Source organism: Neomonachus schauinslandi, chromosome 9, assembly GCF_002201575.2.
Source record: "Neomonachus schauinslandi chromosome 9, ASM220157v2, whole genome shotgun sequence".
Classification (NCBI taxonomy): Eukaryota; Metazoa; Chordata; class Mammalia; order Carnivora; family Phocidae; genus Neomonachus; species Neomonachus schauinslandi.
Window position 1 is genome coordinate 115,404,040 of NC_058411.1, and position 19,387 is coordinate 115,423,426.

General features: G+C 38.9%; 1 protein-coding gene across 1 annotated transcript in view; it reads right to left on the minus strand.

Moving 5' to 3' along the window:
- NIPA1 (NIPA magnesium transporter 1) overlaps positions 1 to 19,387 on the minus strand; it is an 81,527-nt gene that overhangs the window by 16,362 nt on the left and 45,778 nt on the right. The window contains exons 2-3 of the mRNA XM_021680627.2: positions 13,598 to 13,645; positions 12,498 to 12,588 (exon numbers count right to left, since the gene is read on the minus strand). Of these exons, the coding sequence (XP_021536302.1) occupies positions 12,498 to 12,588; positions 13,598 to 13,645 (139 nt within the window). The remainder of the gene's footprint in view (positions 1 to 12,497; positions 12,589 to 13,597; positions 13,646 to 19,387) is intronic.

The following is a 19,387-nucleotide window of genomic DNA, read 5'->3' on the forward strand; positions in this document are numbered from 1 at the left end:
ACCCAAAGAACAAATGATCCAATCAAGAAATGGGCAGAAGACATGAACAGACATTTTTCCAAAGAAGTTTCCATTTTCCAAATGGCCAAAAGACACATGAAACAGTGCTCAACATCGCTCGGCATCAGGGAAATCCAAATCAAAACCTCAATGAGATACCACCTCACACCAGCCAGAATAGCTAAAATTAACAAGTCAGGAAACGACAGATGTTGGCGGGGATGCGGAGAAAGGGGAACCCTCCTACACTGTTGGTGGGAACGCAAGCTGGTGCAGCCACTCTGGAAAACTGTATGGAGGTTCCTCACAAAGTTGAAAATAGAGCTACCATACGACCCAGCAATTGCACTACTGGGTATTTACCCAAAGATACAAATGTAGGGATCCGAAGGGGTATGTGCACCCCAATGTTTATAGCAGCAATGTCCACAATAGCCAAACTATGGAAAGAGCCAAGATGTCCATCGACAGATGAATGGATAAAGAAGATGTGGTGTATATATATACAATGGAATATTATACAGCCATCAAAAGGAATGGAATCTTGCCATTTGCAACGACGTGGATGGCACTGGAGGGTGTTATGCTGAGCGAAATAAGTCAATCAGAGAAAGACATGTATCATATGACCTCACTGATATGAGGAATTCTTAATCTCAGGAAACAAACTGAGGGTTACTGGAGTGGTGGGGGGTGGGAGGGATGGGGCGGCTGGGTGATAGACATTGGGGAGGGTACGTGCTATAGTGAGTGCTGTGAATTGTGCAAGACTGTTGAATCACAGATCTGTACCTCTGAAACAAATAATACATTATATATTAAAAAAAAAAAAGAAGATAGCAGGAGGGGAAGAATGAAGGGAGGGAATTGGAGGGGGAGATGACCCATGAGAGACTATGGGCTCTGAGAAACAAACTGAGGGTTCTAGAGGGGAGGGGGGTGGAAGGATGGGTTAGCCTGGTGATGGGTATTAAAGAGGGCACGTACTGAATGGAGCACTGGGTGTTATACGAAAATAATGAATCATGGAACACTACATCAAAAACTGATGTTGTAATGTACGGTGTTTAACATAACATAATAAAATTTAAAAAAAGATGAATTGAGGCGCCTGGGTAGCTCAGTCGTTAAGCGTCTGCCTTCGGCTCAGGTCATGATCCCAGGGTCCTGGGGTCGAGTCCTGCGCATCGGGCTCCGTGCTCTGCGGAGAGCCTGCTTCTCCCTCTCCCCCTGCTTGTGTTCCCTCTCTCGCTGTGTCTCTCTCTGTCAAATAAATAAATTAAATCTTTAAAAAAAAAAAAAGATGAATTGAGTTTACTGTAGGCAGTATATCGTAGGGTCCTGTTTTTTTATCCATCCAGCTGGTCTATGTCTTTTGATTGGAAAATTCACACCACTTGCATTTAGAGTAAGTCCTCACTTACTAATGTCATCTAATTAATTGTTTTCTGGCTGTTTTGTAGTTCCCTTGTTCCTTTCTCCAACTTTTTCTACCTTCCTTTGTGAACTGATGATTTGCTGTGGTGATATACTTTGATTCCCTTGTCTTTATGTTTTATGAATCCACTGTAGGCTTTCACTTCGTGTTTACCATGAGGCATGCAGAAAACACTTTATACCTCTAACAGTCTATTTTATAATGATAGCAATTTGACTTTAATCCCATACAAAAACTCTACCTTTTTACTACCTGCCTTTTGTTCTTGCTTTTACAACTTTTTATATTGTGTATCAACTAACAAATTATTGTATCTATAATTATTTTTAATAGTTTTGTCCTTTAACCAGTACACTGGAGTTAGTATTAACACACCACCATATTACAGTAGTAGAATATTCTGAATCTGACTATCTGCTTACCTTCACCAGTGTCTTATATATTTTCATGTTACTAATTAGCACCCTTTCATTTCAGGTTGAAGAACTTTCAGCATTTCTTGTAAGGCAGGTCTAGTGGTGATGAACTCCTTTAACTGTTGTTCATCAGGGAAAGACTTTATCTCTTTTTTGAAAAAATTCCACTACATCAAAAACTAATGATGTATTGTATGGTGACTAATATAATAAAATAAAATTTAAAAAAAATTCCAGTATAGTTAACATACAGTGTTATATTAGGTTCAGGTGTACAATAAAGTTGTTCAACAATTCCATCACCCAATGCTCATCACAAGTACACTCCTTAATATCCACCACCTATTTAATCCATCCCCTCATCCACATCCCCTCTGGTAGCCATCAGTTTGTTCTCTATGGAAAAACGGATCAACTCTATGCAAAAGAATGAAACTAGACAACTTTCTTATACCATACACAAAAATAAACTCAAAACGGATTAAAGACCTAAATGTGTAACTTGAAACCATAAAAATCCTAGAAGAGAGCACAGGAGACAATATTTCTGACATTGGCCGTAGCAACATTTTTCTAGATATGTCTCTGAGACAAGGGAAACAAAAGCAAAAATAAACTATTGGTATCCAAATAAAAAGCTTCTGCATAGTCTAGATCTCTTTTTAATTTTGAAGGAAACTTTGCTGGGTAAAGTATTCTTGCTATACAGTTTCTTTTTTTCATTTTTTTAAAGATTTTATTTATTTATTTAACAGAGAGAGACACAGCGAGAGAGGGAACACAAGCAGGGGGAGTAGGAGAGGGAGAAGCAGGCTTCTCTGCAAAGGAGGGAGCCCAATGCCGGGCTCGATCCCAGGACCCTGGGATCATGACCTGAGCCAAAGGCAGATGCTTAACAACTGAGCCACCCAGGTGCCCCAACAGTTTCTTTTTTTCAACACTTTGAATATACCTCCCATTATCTCCTGGCTTACAAGGTCTTTTATAAGAAATCTGCTGATAATATGGTAGTTTCCTTGTGAGAGAGAATTTTTTTTTCTCTTGCTGTTTTTATTTTTTCTTTTTCTCTTTTTTAAAAGATTTTATTTATTTATTTGAGAGAGGAGTGAGAGAGAGATCACAAGCAGGGGAGGGAGAGGGAGAAGCAGACTCCTCTGATGAGCAGGGAGCCCAACATGGGGCTTGATCCCAGGACCCTGGGATCATGACCTAAGCTGAAGGCAGATGCTTAACCAACTGAGCCACCCAAGCACCCCTCTCTTGCTGGTTTTAAAATACTCTTTTCATTGGGGCCAGTAACCAGAGGTTTACCGTGTTTGTTTAGAGGAGTCATATTTCCCTGATTCTGCACGATCCCTGTAGCCTTGTATAGGTGTCTGTGCATTTGAAAATGCTGTCACCTCTTCCAGACTTTAGGGACTGATATCAGTAAAGGAAGACTTTTACTTGTGGATAACAGCACACTGGAGCATGCTGTGACTTTGGGTTTAGTGTCGCAGGGTACCAAGAATGGGTGTGTGTGGCAGCACCACATTTGGTGGGGTGTAATGTCTCTTCAGCTCAGGCTGCTGAGGTCCTCCACATTGACAACTATGTGTTTCTTGGCAAGAACTGTGAGGGGTTTGAAGTGGCTGCTAGGGCTACTGGTGTCCTCAGCAGTGCCTTCAGGTCCAATGAATAGGGATCGGGGCAGGCAGTGGTGATGGCCAGAGCTGGTGTGCACATGGCTGGCTACAGGGGCCAGCTGCATGTGCCTATGTAGTCGTAGAGTCCAGTTGCAGACACATACATAGTGCTCAGGACTAAGATAGGCAGTAAAGGCCAGGGCCAACTACAAGCTCATTGGTAGCTGCAAGGGCCCTGGCTGTTAGTGTGGCTGCACATTCTTTCCTTGGGTGTGTGTACTACAGTGTAGGCCAGTCATAGGGGTCAGGCTGGAGGTGTGCAGGTGCAAAGGTGGAGGAGCTAGCTTCAGGTGAACATGGTGGTGCAGGGCAGTGACAGATGATAAGGCCTAATCAGGCCAACAGGCTGCTGCAGAGACTCTAATTATCAGCATATTCTATCAGTAGTACCCCTGCCTGCATGCACAATGAAGTGGAGGCTGGGGACAGATTTCAGGCTTACAGTATGGAAGGGCACAAATGGACAGGCTAGCCCCAAACTCACACATGGCACCCTACAGTATGGAAGGGCATAGCTGGAAAGGCTAACCCTGAACACACACTCGGTCAGCTGTAGGAGTCTAGGCTGATGTTTTGTACTCACACAGCTACAGAGTTCTGGAATGGATGCTCATGTGGTTCCTGGGAGCTGGCAAGAGTGGGGTGGGAATTGGAACGAGGAGGATTTTGATGGCTAGTATCACGAATATGAATACCTCTGGGGCATAAGCTGATGAAATTTCCAGGTGTCTGTGGCAACTGTTCTGGCCATTCGCTTCTTCAGTGGCAAAATCTGCTGGGTTTATCTGCAGAGCAGGTGCGTGAGTCACAATCACTCTCACTGCATGGCTGCTATTGGTATCCCTTTTCTTTCCTGTTCCTCCTAGCCACCTCTATCTGTCAACTTTTGCAGTGTGGGTGGAGTGAAACTAAAGCAGAACCTTGGGGCAATGTCCTGAAAGGTTGGGAAAGCTGGTTGCTCACCCTGCCCCTCCTTTCCTGGCAAGGAAAACACTTTCTGGTTGACAAGTTCCCTCCTGGTGCTGTGCAACGTCAGCTTGGGGGAAGGAATGATGCAGGTAAAATGAAGTTGTCTTCTTTCTGTTCTTTTGTGGTTATTCTCAGGTTTTTTGTTCCACAATGTTGCTAAAGTTTCTTACGCAGACTCCAGACCTCTCCCAGAACTGTTTTTCTCTTCATGGATAACTGTCCAATCATTGATCTTTGTGAGGGGATAGAGAGTGGATTCCCACACATCACCATTTTGGTGACATTATGTTTTTTTCCTGGCTTTTCACTTCCTTGACGGCATTCTTTAAAGCACAAAAGTTTTAAATTTATATAATGCCCAATTTATCTATTTTTCTTTTGTTGCTTGTGTTTTAGGTGTCAAATCTAGGGAAACACTGCCTAATCCAATGTCACAAAAATTTATACCTTTTCTTCAAGAGTTTTATAGTTTAAGCTTTTAAATTTAGGTACTCGATCCCTTTTGAGTTCATTTTTTATATATAGTGTGAGGTAGGAGTATAACTTCATTTATTTGCATTTAGATACCCAGTTGGATCAACACCACTTATTGAAAAGACTGTTCTTTCCTTATTGAATTGTCTTTAACCATTGGTAAAAATCTGTTGACTATAAATGTTAGGGTTTATTTCTGGAATCTCAATTTTATTTTATTGATATATATGTCTATCCTTAACTCAGTACCACACTGTTCTGATTACTGTAGTTTTATAAAATGTTTTGAAATCAAGAAGTGTGAGTCCTCCAACTGTGTATTTAATTATCATGACTCTTTCGGCTATTCTGGGTCTCTTGCATTTCTATATGAATTTTAAGATCGGGTTGTCAATTTCAAATGATTCTGATAGAGATTGCTCTGAATCTGTAGATGAGTTAGTATCATCTTAACAATATTAATTCTTGTTAATATGTGAATATGGATATGTGAATATGGACCATTTATTTAGGATTAATTTCTTTCAAAAATGTTTTTATGGTTTCAGAGTATGAGTTTTATGCTTCTTTTTAAAAATGTATTCTTAAGTATTTTGTTTGTTTTGGTACTACTTTATAATTGAATTGTTTTCTTAATTTCATTTTTGGTATGCTCACTGCTACTGTATACAGATACAATTGATTTTTGTATATTGATCTTATATCCAGTATCCTTGCTGAACTTATTAGTTCTGATAGTTTCTTTTTTTTTTTTTTAAAGATTTTATTTATTTATTTGAGAGAGAGAGAGAGTGAGAGACAGAGAGCATGAGAGGGGGGAGGGTCAGAGGGAGAAGCAGACTCCCTACCGAGCAGGGAGCCAGATGCGGGACTCGATCCCGGGACTCCAGGATCATGACCTGAGCCGAAGGCAGTCGCTTAACCAACTGAGCCACCCAGGCGCCCTAGTTCTGATAGTTTCTTAGCAGTTCCATAGAATTTTCCATATACAAGATCATGTCAGCTCTGCTAACAGAGATAGTTTGACTTCTTCCTTTCCAATCAACATGGCTTTTAATTCATTCGCATTCATTTAATTTGCCTGCCTAACTATATTGGCTGGAGCCTTTGGTACAATGCTGAATATAAGTGGCAAAAGTAGATGTCTTGTTCCTCATCTTAGGGGGAAATCATCCAGTACTTAACCATTAAGTATGATGTTAGCTGGGGGATTTTCATAGAGATACTTTGCCAGATTAGGAAGTTACCCTTTATTTCTAGGATTTTTTAAAGTAGGCTCCATGCCCAGTGTGGAACCCAATGCAGGGCTTGAACTCACGACCCTGAGATCAAGACCTGAGCTGAGATGCAGAGATGGATGCTTAACCAACTGAGCTACACAGGTGCCCTTCTATTTCTAGCATATTGATTTGTTTTCATCGTGAAGGGGTGTTGAATTTTATAAAATGATTTTTATGTATGTACTGAAATATGTTTAACCTTTATTCTATTGATGAGGGGTATTAACTTACTCTGATGCTAAATCTACCTTGCATTCTTGAGATAAATCCCGCTTGGTCATGGTGTATAATCCTTTTTATATATTGAATTCAGTTGGCTAGTATTTTGTTGAGGATTGCTCCATCTATATTAATAAGAAAACTGATTTGTAGTTTTCCTTTCCAGTGATTTCTTTGGTTTTGTTACAAGGTAATATTACCTCATAGAGTGAGTTGGGAAGAGTTCCCATCTCTCCTACTTTTTGGAAGAGTTTGTGAAGAATTCTATTAATTCTTCTTTAAACGTTTGAAAGAATTCATCAGTGAAACCACCTCTACCTCAACTCTCTTTGTTGGAAGTTTTTGTTTTTGTTTTTGTTTTTTTTTTGCTAGTTCAATCTTTACTTGCTGTAAGTCTATTCAGATTTTCTATTCTTAAAATATTTTCAGTAGTTTGAGTCTTTCTAGGAATATGACCATTTCGTCTAAGCGATCTAATTTGTTGGCATACTGTTATTCATCTTATTTGCTTATAATTCTAATTTCTGTAGAGTTGGTGGCAATATCCCCCTTTTGTTCTTGATTTTAGTAATTTCAGTCTTCTCTGTCAATCTTACTGAAGGGTTATCAATTTTGTTGATCTTTTCAAAGGACAATCTTTGGGTTTTTCTGCTTTTCACTATTTATTTCTAGTCTCTATTTCATTTATTTACTCTAATCTTTATTATTTCCTTCCCTCTACTTCCTTTGGGTTTAGTTGGCCCTCTTAGATTGTTGATTTAAGATCTTTCCTTTTTTTTTTTTTTAATGCAGGCATTTACAGATATAAATTTCCCTCTGGGTACTGATTTAGCTGAGTCATGTGAGCTTTGGTGTGTTGTCTCCCCACTTTTATTCATCTCAAAGTATTTTCCAATTTCCCTTGTAAGTTCTTTTTTGACCCATTGGTCATTTAGTAGTAAGTTGTTTAATTTCCACATATTTATAAATTTCACAAATTTCACTGGTTTTGCTTTCTGATTTCATTCTATTATAGTTAGAGAAAGTACTTTGTATGGTTTCAATCCTTTCACATTTATTGATTTTTTTTTTTTTTTTTTATGGCCTAGCATATGGTCTATCCAGGAAAATGTTCCATATACACTTGGGAAGAATTCTACTGCTGTTGGGTGGAGTGTTCTACAGATGTCTATTTTGTCTAGTTGGCTTATGCTGTCATTCAAGTCTTCTATCTCCTTCTTGATCTTTTGCCTAGTTTTTCTATCCATTATTGAAAGTATTTGGATATTTCTATCCATTATTGAAAGTTGTAACTATTATTGTTGAATTATCTGTTACTCTTTATTCTTTTCAGGTATGTTTCTTATATTTTGAAGCTCTGTTTTTAGGTGCATATTTGTTTATGATTTTATGTCTTCCTGATGGATTGACCCTTTTGTCATTATAAGATGTCTCTATCAGTAATAATATTTTTTGTTTTACAATTTATTTTGTCTGATATGTAGCCTCTCCAACTTTCTTATGGTATTGTTTGCATAATATATTTCTTTTCCTTCCTTTTATTTTCAATTCATTTATATCTTTGAATCTAAAGTGTGTTGTGTAGACAGCATACAGTTGGATCATTATACAGCCTGACAATCTCTGCCTTTAAAAAAAAATTTATTTATTTCAGAGAGAGAAAGTGAGAGAGAGAGAGAGAGAAAGCAGGGGGAGGAACAGAGGGAGAGGGAGAGAGAGAATCCCAAGCAGACTCCGCACTGAATGCAGAGTCTGATGCCGGGCTCAATCCCACCCCTGAGATCATGACCTGAGCCAAAATCAAGAGTCGGACTGAGACACCCAGGCGTCCCTAATTTCTGCCTTTTTACTGGATTGTTTTATCCACTGACATTAAATATTTTTAATGATATCGTTATTTGTGTGTTTGCCATTTTACTTTTTATTTTCTACATTTTGTTCCCGATTCTTCACTTAATGCCTTCTCTTACATTAAGTGAATTTTTCCAGTGTAACAGTTTAGTTCCTTATTGGTTTTTTTCACCATATTTTTTTGTTATTTTTTAGTGGTTTCTCTAGGGCTCATCAAAATACATTTCAAATTGATACTAAATTAACCCCAGTGAGACACAATGTTACTCCTCTATAGCTCAATTTCTAGTTCCTTCTTTTTGCACTATTTTTTTGGTGCTATTTGGGTCTTTTACAAACCCAATAATACATGATTCTAATTATTACTTTATAAAATTTTATATCTATTTTTAAAAAGCTGAGAAAAGAAAGGAGAACACAAATATATTTATAGTTCGTTATATTTAGCAGGTATCCTTTCTAACATTCTTTTTACTTTTGAAATATTTATTAAATAAACAGGTATTTATTACATTGTATCTGGTTGCTTATGAGCATTTTATTGAAAATGAGGGTTAATATTAGTGGAATAAATGTGTTTTCTTATGAACAAATTGTCAGTTTTGACTTTTGTCATTTTATCTACTGGGATTTTCATATTATTCTGACTAATTTAAGAAATTCTTTATGTCATAGCTTTAATTACTGTCATATTTGATTTAATCTTTTTCACAAATTTTTTTTTTACTGTAGTAAGTTAAACTTTTCATTGTTATTACTTTAAACTTCAGAAATTTCTTATCCTTTTAAGATCTAAAAGGCATTCGTTGTTTCAAGTTGTAAAAATAAAAATATTTTTCGGGGCGCCTGGGTGGCTCAGTCGTTAAGCGTCTGCCTTCAGCTCGGGTCATGATCTCAGGGTCCTGGGATCGAGCCCCACATCGGGCTCCCTGCTCCGCGGGAGGCCTGCTTCTCCCTCTCCCACTCCCCCTGCTTGTGTTCCCTCTCTCGCTGTGTCTCTCTCTGTCAAATAAATAAATAAAATCTTTAAAAAAAAAAATATTTTTCTTATACATAGGCCACAAACCATGGAAACATAGCTAAACTTTTTTTTCCTCCTCTTACGGATTAAACCTCCATAGTACATACCCTGGGTTATGTTAGAGATGCAGGCTTATTCAGTGAAAATCAGAGACAGAAAATGTCTACAGCTATATGCAACAGATAATTGGGCACATTAACTTATTGGGCTTTCCATAGCTTTACACAGAACACTGAACCCTCCATTACTGAGCAGGACAACATACTTCAATATATCACTTCAGTCACGCACTGGAATAGTATCAATAAACCGTTCAATGTTGTATTTGCCTCTATTTCCACATTTGATGGCCATCCCCTGTATATAATACTTAATTCACTTAGATCATATTTTGACGGTGCTATGATTTAAATTGACGATCCTACAAATTACGTACCAGTTTTCCCAACACTATTTATTTAAAGAAAAAAAATCTCTTTAGACTAGAGACATGACAATTAAATGCAGCACCCAATACTAAACTGGATCTTGTACTAGAAGGAAAAATGATGGTACAATGGAAAAATAATGGCATAAGTGGTATAAATAAAGGTATAAAGGATAATGGCATAAAATAGGCGTATAATGGATCAATTAACAAAACTGGAATACAGAAGGCATATTAGATACATGTACTACAATGTTAAATTTATTGAAATTGATCATTGTACTGTGGTTATTAAAAGTATTTGTAGTGTTAGAAAACACAAATTAATATATTTAAGGGTGAAGAGTCATGACAGATGTAGTCTCAAAGGATAAAAAAACAAAGGAACAAAAAAAACAAAGGAAACACCACATTTATGGTTCTCAACTGGGGGTGATTTGCCCCCTCCCAGGACATTTGTAATGTCTGGACACATTTTTGGGGGGGGTACTCCTGGCATCTGGCTGGTGGAGTCCAGGGATGCTAACACCCCACAATGCAAATATCAGCCCTCACAAAAAAGAATGATCTGGCCTCAAATGTCAACAGTGTTGAGGTTGAGAAACCTTAATACAGAGAAAGCAAATAATGGAGGAAGTGGGGTAAAATATTAACAGTAGGTGTGCATAGGTGAGGGGTATATGGGTGTTGTTGTGATTATTCTTTTTTTTTTAAGTTTTCATTTAAACTCCAGCTAGTTAATATATGGTGTAATATTAGTTTCAGGTGTACAATATAGTGTTTCAACACTTACATACTACAGCCAGTGCTCATCACAACATGTGCACTCCTTAATCTCCATCACCCATTTAACCCATCCCCTGTTTTGATTATTCTTAATCTTGTAACTTTTCTGTAATTTGGAAATTACTTCCAAATAAAAAGTGTTTTTAAACTTCTTTTAAAAGTACTATGCTGTGATGATTACTTTATCATATACTGAATCATTACAGAGAAAAGTGGACCTATTTTGGGGCTTCCTAATCTATTTCTAGTCTATTCTATTTCTCTTCTCTATTTCTAGTCTGTCTCCTGAAGACTTGCAGCAGTGAACATTTCTGGTGAGGTGACTTAATTGTCAAAGCCATGAGAATAGTTCTTTGGAACTTAACTAGGCAAAATATTTTAAAATATGCATATTAAATGTGCAATGTGCAAAGACCCCAGGGTCAGATTATTTATTTGCCTGATGTTTTTTCAGGAGAACAGATCAAAGAGTGAGGCTGGGCTCTGGGAAGCTACAGCAGTGATTCCCTGAAGTGAGTACTCCTCATGCAATCCAAGCTCTTCAGAGCCATCCAAACACAAAGCGACATCAAGCTACATGTGATATTAGTCTTTTGTTTGGATAAGAACAACATTCTACAAACACATTTTCAAACGTTAGCCTGTAGAAAACATTTGTGCTTTTTAGGCTACAGGATCTTAAAGCCAAATTGACTTTATTTTTTTTAAAGATTTTATTTATTTATTTGTCAGAGAGAGAGAGAGCACAAGCAGGGGGAGCAGCAGGCAGAGCAGGCAGAGTAGGCAGAGGGAAAAGCAGACTTCCCACCGAGCAAGGAGTCTGGGACCCTGGGATCATGACCTGAGCCAAAGGCAGCCGCTTAACCAACTGGGCCACCTAGGTGCCCCTAGCCTAACTGACTTTAAAGTACAATTTAAATATATTCATCATAGACACACTTCTCTGAAAGGATCTGGGAATCTGTCTAAAATACAGCAGAATACCACTATACAAATGAGTTAGAAACTTGGATTTTATTTCTCTTCTATTATATGTTTCTTAATTTCTTCAAAGTAAAACAGAATATAAATATGTTCATGGGAGGATAAATATGTTCATGTGTTGAGCTATTCAATAAACGTCTCATAAAATCATTTTTGTAGGTAAGCCAAATGTAATACAAAGACTCCACTTGAAATGCATGGTGGCTGACAGCATTCAAGTCCCCAATCCTACTTTGCCCTTTGCCCCAGATAAGAAAGCCTGCTAATACCCTCAGACCCTAGCGTCCTCAGGCCCTTGGCAATTGGAGAAATTTCAAACCACGCAAGACCCTGCTGAGTGTGGAACCTCCACCGACTCACTTTCTAACTACAATAAAACCCAAAGCCCCACCTTCCTCCTATCCCTCCCGACCACACAGAAGCCCTTCTCCTACGCATGGAGATTTATCTGCTGTTAACTGTTATGAGTTATAAATTCTATGTTATATCCATTGGTGCCTATGTGTCATTTGTCCCACCTCCAAAATTTCCCAGGGTGGAGTGGGAGAATTGTTCAGTGTCTGGTAGGGGATGCTAGACACACAAATAAAACACCAATTGACTAGTTTTGCTTAATGATTTCTCAGAATCACTTGCCAAGGCACCAGGAAGACTCTAGTTTCTAGGAAGTCTTCCAGGGCAAAGACCAGGAGAAAGACAGAATCACATTCACTAACGTCCATGCATAAGTTAGGGTCTGAAATATACTAAAGCAAATTTCTAAGAGAAGGGTTAATAATTCAAAAAAATAATTTGAAGGATAAAATTAAACCATAGAGTAGAATACTGAAGACCTACCTTCAGTTATAATTTTGCTATTATTATTTGAACAGAAACATTTAAAATGTAGTTTTTTAAAAAATCTAAACTACACATTAAAAACCAAAACACAGAATCCCAGTTCTCACCCAAATGGCACTCCAAGGGCACCCAGTGGAGTCACCAGGACTGTGGGGACCGCAGTGTAAGCCAGGAAGTTTCCAATCTGGCCAACAGCCACTGTCAAGAGAATCACAAGGATACCACTTGCAATTACAGCTCTCTTTTAGCAATGATCACAGAGTTTAATTTGGCAAGGCTCTGCTCTGAAAGTGCTATTTCTTTTCATTACTGGTGAGGAAGTAAATATGGGGCATCACTTGCATAATTAAGGTTCCTGAAGGCAGAGGACAGCAGGCCCCAGAGCATCACGACCCAACGGGTCAGGAGTAGTTTCAGCCCTCTGTGGAAATTCCCAAACTAAATGGCAGTGACTGACAGTGGGTGCAACAAAGTATATCTCCACTCTCTCCTTCACACATCCTCCTTTTTAGACTGATCATGTAGAATTTCCTGTTGTCCCAATGGGCTGGAATCTACTCCAGTATAGACTACTGGGCCACAGTGACATGCTGCTCATACACCAGCTGGAGAAACTACTGCCTGCACGGGACTGCACCCAGAGCTAGACCAAGACAGAGCTTAACGATGAGCTCTTCAGTGAAAGGAAACAACATCCACTAGACAACATCTCACCTCGAAGATAATGTGTGACAAGTAAACCTCATGATATTTCTGGATTATTTAATACAATTTTTCTTTATATATTTAGGGTTCCAAACTCCAATTTTATTATTTATTTTTACATGATAGCACATAACCTCTGCATATGACCTCTTTTATACAATAGCACATGATCCTGTACTGAAGGCTAAGTGAAGAAACTCTCCTTTGTAAAACCAATTATGTTCAACAAAACATGAAATTTCACCAAATTCAACAGCATGACTACAGATAAGTAAGCAAGAGCTGTTTTAATTTCTTTGGGCCCAGGACAGTCTGAGCTGGACTATATTCAGAGCTAACTGCAGGCAGTAGGAACCTCTATCTCCCCCACCAATGCCTCCCGCCCTGGTCCTCATCCCAAAGAACAGAGCCACACTCATTCCACCTCCTCCAGTCCTGCCAGAAGAATGACTGATCTTAAGAAAGAAAGCACACCAAGCTTTTCACCACACTGGGTACTTACTTGCAATTGTGCCTGCCCACCACACAATGTCTGTTAAATAGGAGGTACCTATGAAAGAGTGAGATAAAAATGTGAGAAAAGTACAAACCAAGAGGTTTACAAACTATATACTTAAAAAGGAGTTTTTAAATGAAAATAAAATTGAGAAGAATAATGAACGCCATACGGTTTATTCACCCTTTAAAGAATTGTTAAGTTAGTCTATAAATAGCAGCATGAGAAACCACTAAAAGTGGCCAATACAGATATTTTTTGCAATGAACACAAGCTGACCCAAACAACAAGTGAAACCTTTATAAAAAACTATTTTTGGCTCATCATGCCACCCATAGACACAAATATTCTTTGGCATAAAGTTTTACGTTGAAGTCCAGTTCTATCATGCATTTACTGCAACCCATTTATGTGATAATTTATGAGCATAGGGTTCAATGACTACTGGTGCTTAAGCAGGTTACACAATTTTTATAAATTAGAACCTTTATGATATGGCTCTTTTTTCAACCATTTGGGCAGCAGACTTTTTCACTCACTCAGGGATTTGACATTTTACACAGTCTCCTATATTCTCTTAGGTTACCCTCAAATATCCCCATGCATAGCCAGACAGAAACATGAGCAGGTGCCCAGGCCTCCCCATCAGATGGGTCCCTCTTCCTGCCTGTATGACAGGAACCTTCAGCAAGATAGTCTCCCAACCTTTCATACACATAGTTGTACTAATTCGGATATGTCCAAATGCTAGTCTGACAGGTTTCTTCCCTTCAGATTTAGGTACCAAATTCTAGATTTTAGCCATTCTAACAGGTGTGAGGTGATATCTTATTGTAGTTTTGATTTGTATTTCCTTGATGATGAGTGATGTCGAGCATCTTTCCATGTGTCTGCTGGCCACCACTATGTCTTCTTTTGAAAAATGTCTATGTAGGTCCTCTACCCATTTTTCAACCATATTGTTTGGTATTTTGGGGGTTGAGTTGTATAAGTTCTTTATATACCTCTTTTTAAATTTTATTTTATTATGTTACGTTAGTCACCATACATCATTAGTTTTTGATGTAGTGATCCACAATTCATTGTTTTTGTATAACACCCAGTGCTCCATGCAGTATGTGCCCTCCTTAATACCCACCACTGGGCCAACCCATCCCCCGACCCCCCTCCGCTCCAAAACCGTCAGTCTGTTTCTCGGAGTCCATAGTCTCTCATGGTTCGTCTCACCCTCCGATTTCCCCCACTTCATTTTTCCCTTCCCTCTCCCAATGACCTCCATGCTATTCCTTATGTTCCACAAATAAGTGAAACTATATGATAATTGACTTTCTCTGCTTGACTTATTTCACATAGTATAATCTCATCAAGTCCCATCCATGTTGATTTAAAGGATTTTTTTTTTTAAGATTTTATTTAGTCCTTTGACAGAGAGAGACACAGCAAGAGAGGGAACACAAGCGGGAGGTGGGGGTGGGAGGAGAAGCAGGCTTCCCGCTGAGCAAAGAGCCTGATGCAGGGCTTGATCCCAGGACCCTGGGATCATGACCTGAGCCGAAGGCAGACGATTAATAACTGAGCCACCCAGGCACCCCCATGTGGATGTAAAAGCTGGGTATTCATCCTTTCCGATGGCTGAATAATATTCCATTGTATATATGCACCACATCTTCTTTATCCATTCATCTGTTGAAGGGCATCTCGGCTCTTTCCACAGTTTGGCTATTGCGGACATTGCTGCTATGAACATTGGGGTGCATATGGCCCTTCTTTTCACTACATCTGTTGGGCAATTGCTGCGTCAAAGGGTAGCTCTGTTTTTAATGTTTTGAGGCACCTCCAAACTGTTTTCTAAAGTGGCTGTACCAACTTGCATTCCCACCAACAGTGTAAGAGAGTTCCCCTTTCTCCACAACCTCTCCAACATTTCTTGTTTCTAGCCTTGTTGATTTTTGCCATTCTAACTGGTGTAAGGTGCTATCTCAATGTGGTTTTGATTTGAATTTCCCTGATGGTTAATGATGAACATTTTTCATGTGTCTGTTAGCCATTTGTATGTCTTCTTTGGAGAAGTGTCTGTTTCTGTCTTCTGCCCATTTTTTGACTGGAGTATTTGTTTTTTGGGTGTTGAGTTTGAGAAGTTCTTTATAGATCTTGGAAATCAGCGCTTTGCCTGTAGTGTCATTTGCATATATCTTCTCCCATTCTGTGGATTGCCTATTTTGTTGACTGGTTCATTGCTCTGCAGAAGCTTTTAATCTTGATTAAGTCCAAAAAGTTCATGTTTGCTTTTGTTTCTCTTGCCTTTGGAGATGTATCTTGAAAGAAGTTGTGTGACTGATGTCAAAGAGGTTACTGCCTATGTTCTCCTCTAGGATTTTGATGGATTCCTGTCTCACATTGAGGTCTTTCATCCATTTGGAGTTTATCTTTGTGTATGGGGTAAGAGAATGGTCGAGTTTCATTCTTCTGTATATAGCTGTCCAATTTCCCCAGCACCATTTATTGAAGAGACTGTCTTTTTTCCATTGCATATTCTTTCCTGCTTTGTCGAAGATTATTTGGCCATAGAGTTGAGGGTCCATATCTGGGGTCTCTATTCTGTTCCATTGGTCTATATGTCTGCTTTTGTGCCAGTACCTTGCTGTCTTGGTGATCACCGCTTTGTAATACAGCTTGAAATCGGGCAACATGATGCCCCCAGCTTTTTCTTTTTCAACATTTCCTTGGCAATTTGGGTTCTTTTCTGATTCCATACAAATTTTAGGATTGTTTGTTCCAGCACTTTGAAAAATGTCATTGGAATTTTGATTCGGGATGGCATTGAAAGTATAGATTGCTCTGGGCAGCACAGACATTTTAACAATGTTTATTCTTCTGATCCATGAGCATGCAATGTTTTTAATTTTTGGTCTTCAATTTCTTTCGTAACTGTTCTGTAGTTCCTAGAGTATAGATCCTTTACCTCTTTGGTTAGGTTTATTCCAAGGTATCTTATGGTTTTGGTGCTATTGTAAATGGAATTGATTCTCTAATTTCTCCTTCTACAGTTGCATTGTTAGTGTATAAGAAAGCAACTGATGTCTGTGCATTGATTTTGTATCCTGCCACATTACTGAATTGCTGTATGAGTTCTACTAATTTGGGGGTGGAGTCTTTTGGGTTTTCCACATAAAGTATCAGGTCATCTGCAAAGAAAGAGAGTTTGAATTCTTCTTTGCCAATTCGGATACCTCTTATTTCTTTTTGTTATCTGATTGCTGTTGCTAGGACATCTAGTACCATGTTGACCAATAGCGGCAAAAGTGGGCATCGTTGACGTGTTCCTGATCTTAAGAGAAAGTCTCTTATCTTTTCCCCATTGAGGATGATATTTGCTGTGGGTTTTTCAGAGATGGATTTTATGAAATATAGGAATGTTCCCTCATCTCTATACTCTGAAGTTTTAATCAGAAAAGGAGTTTCTGTCAAATGCTTTTTCTGCATCAATTGAGTGGACCATACGGTTCTTCCCTCTCCTCTTATTAATGTGTTCTATCACACTGATTGATTTGAGAATGTTGAACCACCCTTGCATCTCAAGGATAAATCCCACTTGGAAGTGGATGATCCTTTTAATGTATTGTTGGATCCTATTAGCTAGGATTTCGTTGAGAATTCTGGAATCCATATTCATCAGGGATATCGGTCTGAAATTTTCCTTTTTGATGGGGTCTTTGCCTGGTTGGGGGATTAAGGTAATTCTGGCCTCATAGAATGAGTCTGGAAGCTTTCATTCTCTATTTTTTGAAACAGCTTCAGGAGAATAGGTATTTCTTCTCTGAATGTTTGGTAGAATTCCCCAGGGAATCTATCAGGCCCTGGACTCTTGTTTTGGGGAAGGTTTTAGATCACTGCTTCCATCTCGTTACTGGTTACTGGTCTATTCAGGTTGTCAATTTCTCCTGTTTCAGTCTTGGCAGTTTATAGATTTCCAGGACAGCATCTATTTCTTCCAGGTTGCTTAATATATTGGCATATAGCTGTTGATAATAATTTCTAATAATTGTTTCTATTTCCTTGGTGTTAGTTGTGATTTCTCCCCTTTCATTCATAATTTTATTAATTTGGGTCCTTTCTCTTTTCTTTTGGATAAGTCTGGTCAGTGCTTTATCGATCTTATTCTTTCAAAGGAACAGCTTCTAGTTTCTTCATTGATCTGATCTACTGTGTTTCTGGTTTCTAATTCATTGATCTCTGCTCTAATCTTAATTATTTCTCTTCTAATGCATGGCTTAGGAATCATTTGTTGATTTTACTCTAGTTCTTTAAGGTGTAAAGTTAGTTGGTGAATTTGGGATTTTTCTATTTTTTTGAGTGAGGCTTGGATGGCTATGTATTTCCCCCTTAGGACCGCCTTTGCAGTATCCCATAGGTTCTGGACCGATGTGCTTTCGTTCTCATTGGTTTCCATGAATTGTTTAAGTTCTTCTTTGATTTCCTGGTTGACCCAAACATTCTTGAGCTGAGTGGTCATTAGCTTCCAAGTGTTTGAATTTCTTCCAAATTTTTTGTGATTGAGTTCCTGTTTTAAAGCATTGTGGTCTGAGAATATGCAGGGAATAATTTGTCTTTTGGTATCAGTTGAGACCTGATTTGTGACCCAGTATGTGGTCTATTCTGGAGAAAGTTCCATGTGCGCTCGAGGAGAATGAGTATTCTGTTGTTTTAGGGTGGAATGTTCTGTATATAGCTATGAGGTCCATCTGGTCCAGTGTATCATTCAAAGCTCTTGTTTCTTTGTTGATTTTCTGCTTAGATGATCTGTCTGTTGCTGAGAGTGGAGTATTGAGGTCTCCTACAATTAACGTATTGTTATCAATATGACTCTTTATTTTGGTTAAGAGTTGGCTTATGTAGATGGCTGCTCCCATGTTGGGGGCATAGATATTTACAATTGTTAGATCTTCTTGTTGGATAGACCCTTTAAGAATGACATAGTGTCACAATACACAAGCTTCCCCCTTCAAAAAAAAAAAAAAAAGAATGATATAGTGTCCTTCTGTGTCTCTAACTACAGTCTTTAGCTTAAAATCTTGGGGTGCCTGGGTGACTCAGTCGTTGGGCGTCTGCTCTCGGCACGGGTCATGATCCCGGGGTCCTGGGATCAGGACCTGCATTGGGCTCCCTGCTTGGTGGGAAGCCTGCTTCGCTCTCTCCCACTCCCCCTGCTTGTGTTCCCTCTCTCGCTGGGTCTCTCTCTGTCAAATTAAAAAAAAAAATCTTTAAAATCTAATTTATCTGATGTAAGAATTGCTACCCCAGCTTTCTCTTGAGGTCCCTTGGCATGGAAGATGGATCTCCATCCCTCCACTTTCAGTCTGGATGTATCTTTAGGTTCAAAATGAGTCTCTTGTAGGCAGCATATGGATGGGTCCTGTCTTTTTATCCAATCTGCAACCCTGTGCCATTTCACGGGAGCATTTATGGCATTCACGTTGAGAGTGATTATTGAAAGGTATGATTTTATTGTCATCATGTTGCCTGTGAAGACCTTGTTTCTATAGATTGTCTCTGTAAATTTCTGTTCTATATCACTCCTGGGGTCTTTCTCCTTTTATAGAGCCCCCTTAGTATTTCTTGCAGGGCCAGCTTAGGGGTCACAGTTTCTGCCAGTCTTGGAAGCTCTGCATCTCTGCATCCATTCTAAATGACAGCCTTGCTGGATAAAGTTTCTTGGCTGCATGTTCTTCTTGTTTAGTACCCTGAACATGTCTTGCCAGCCCTTTCTGACTTGCCAGGTCTCTGTGGATAGGTCTG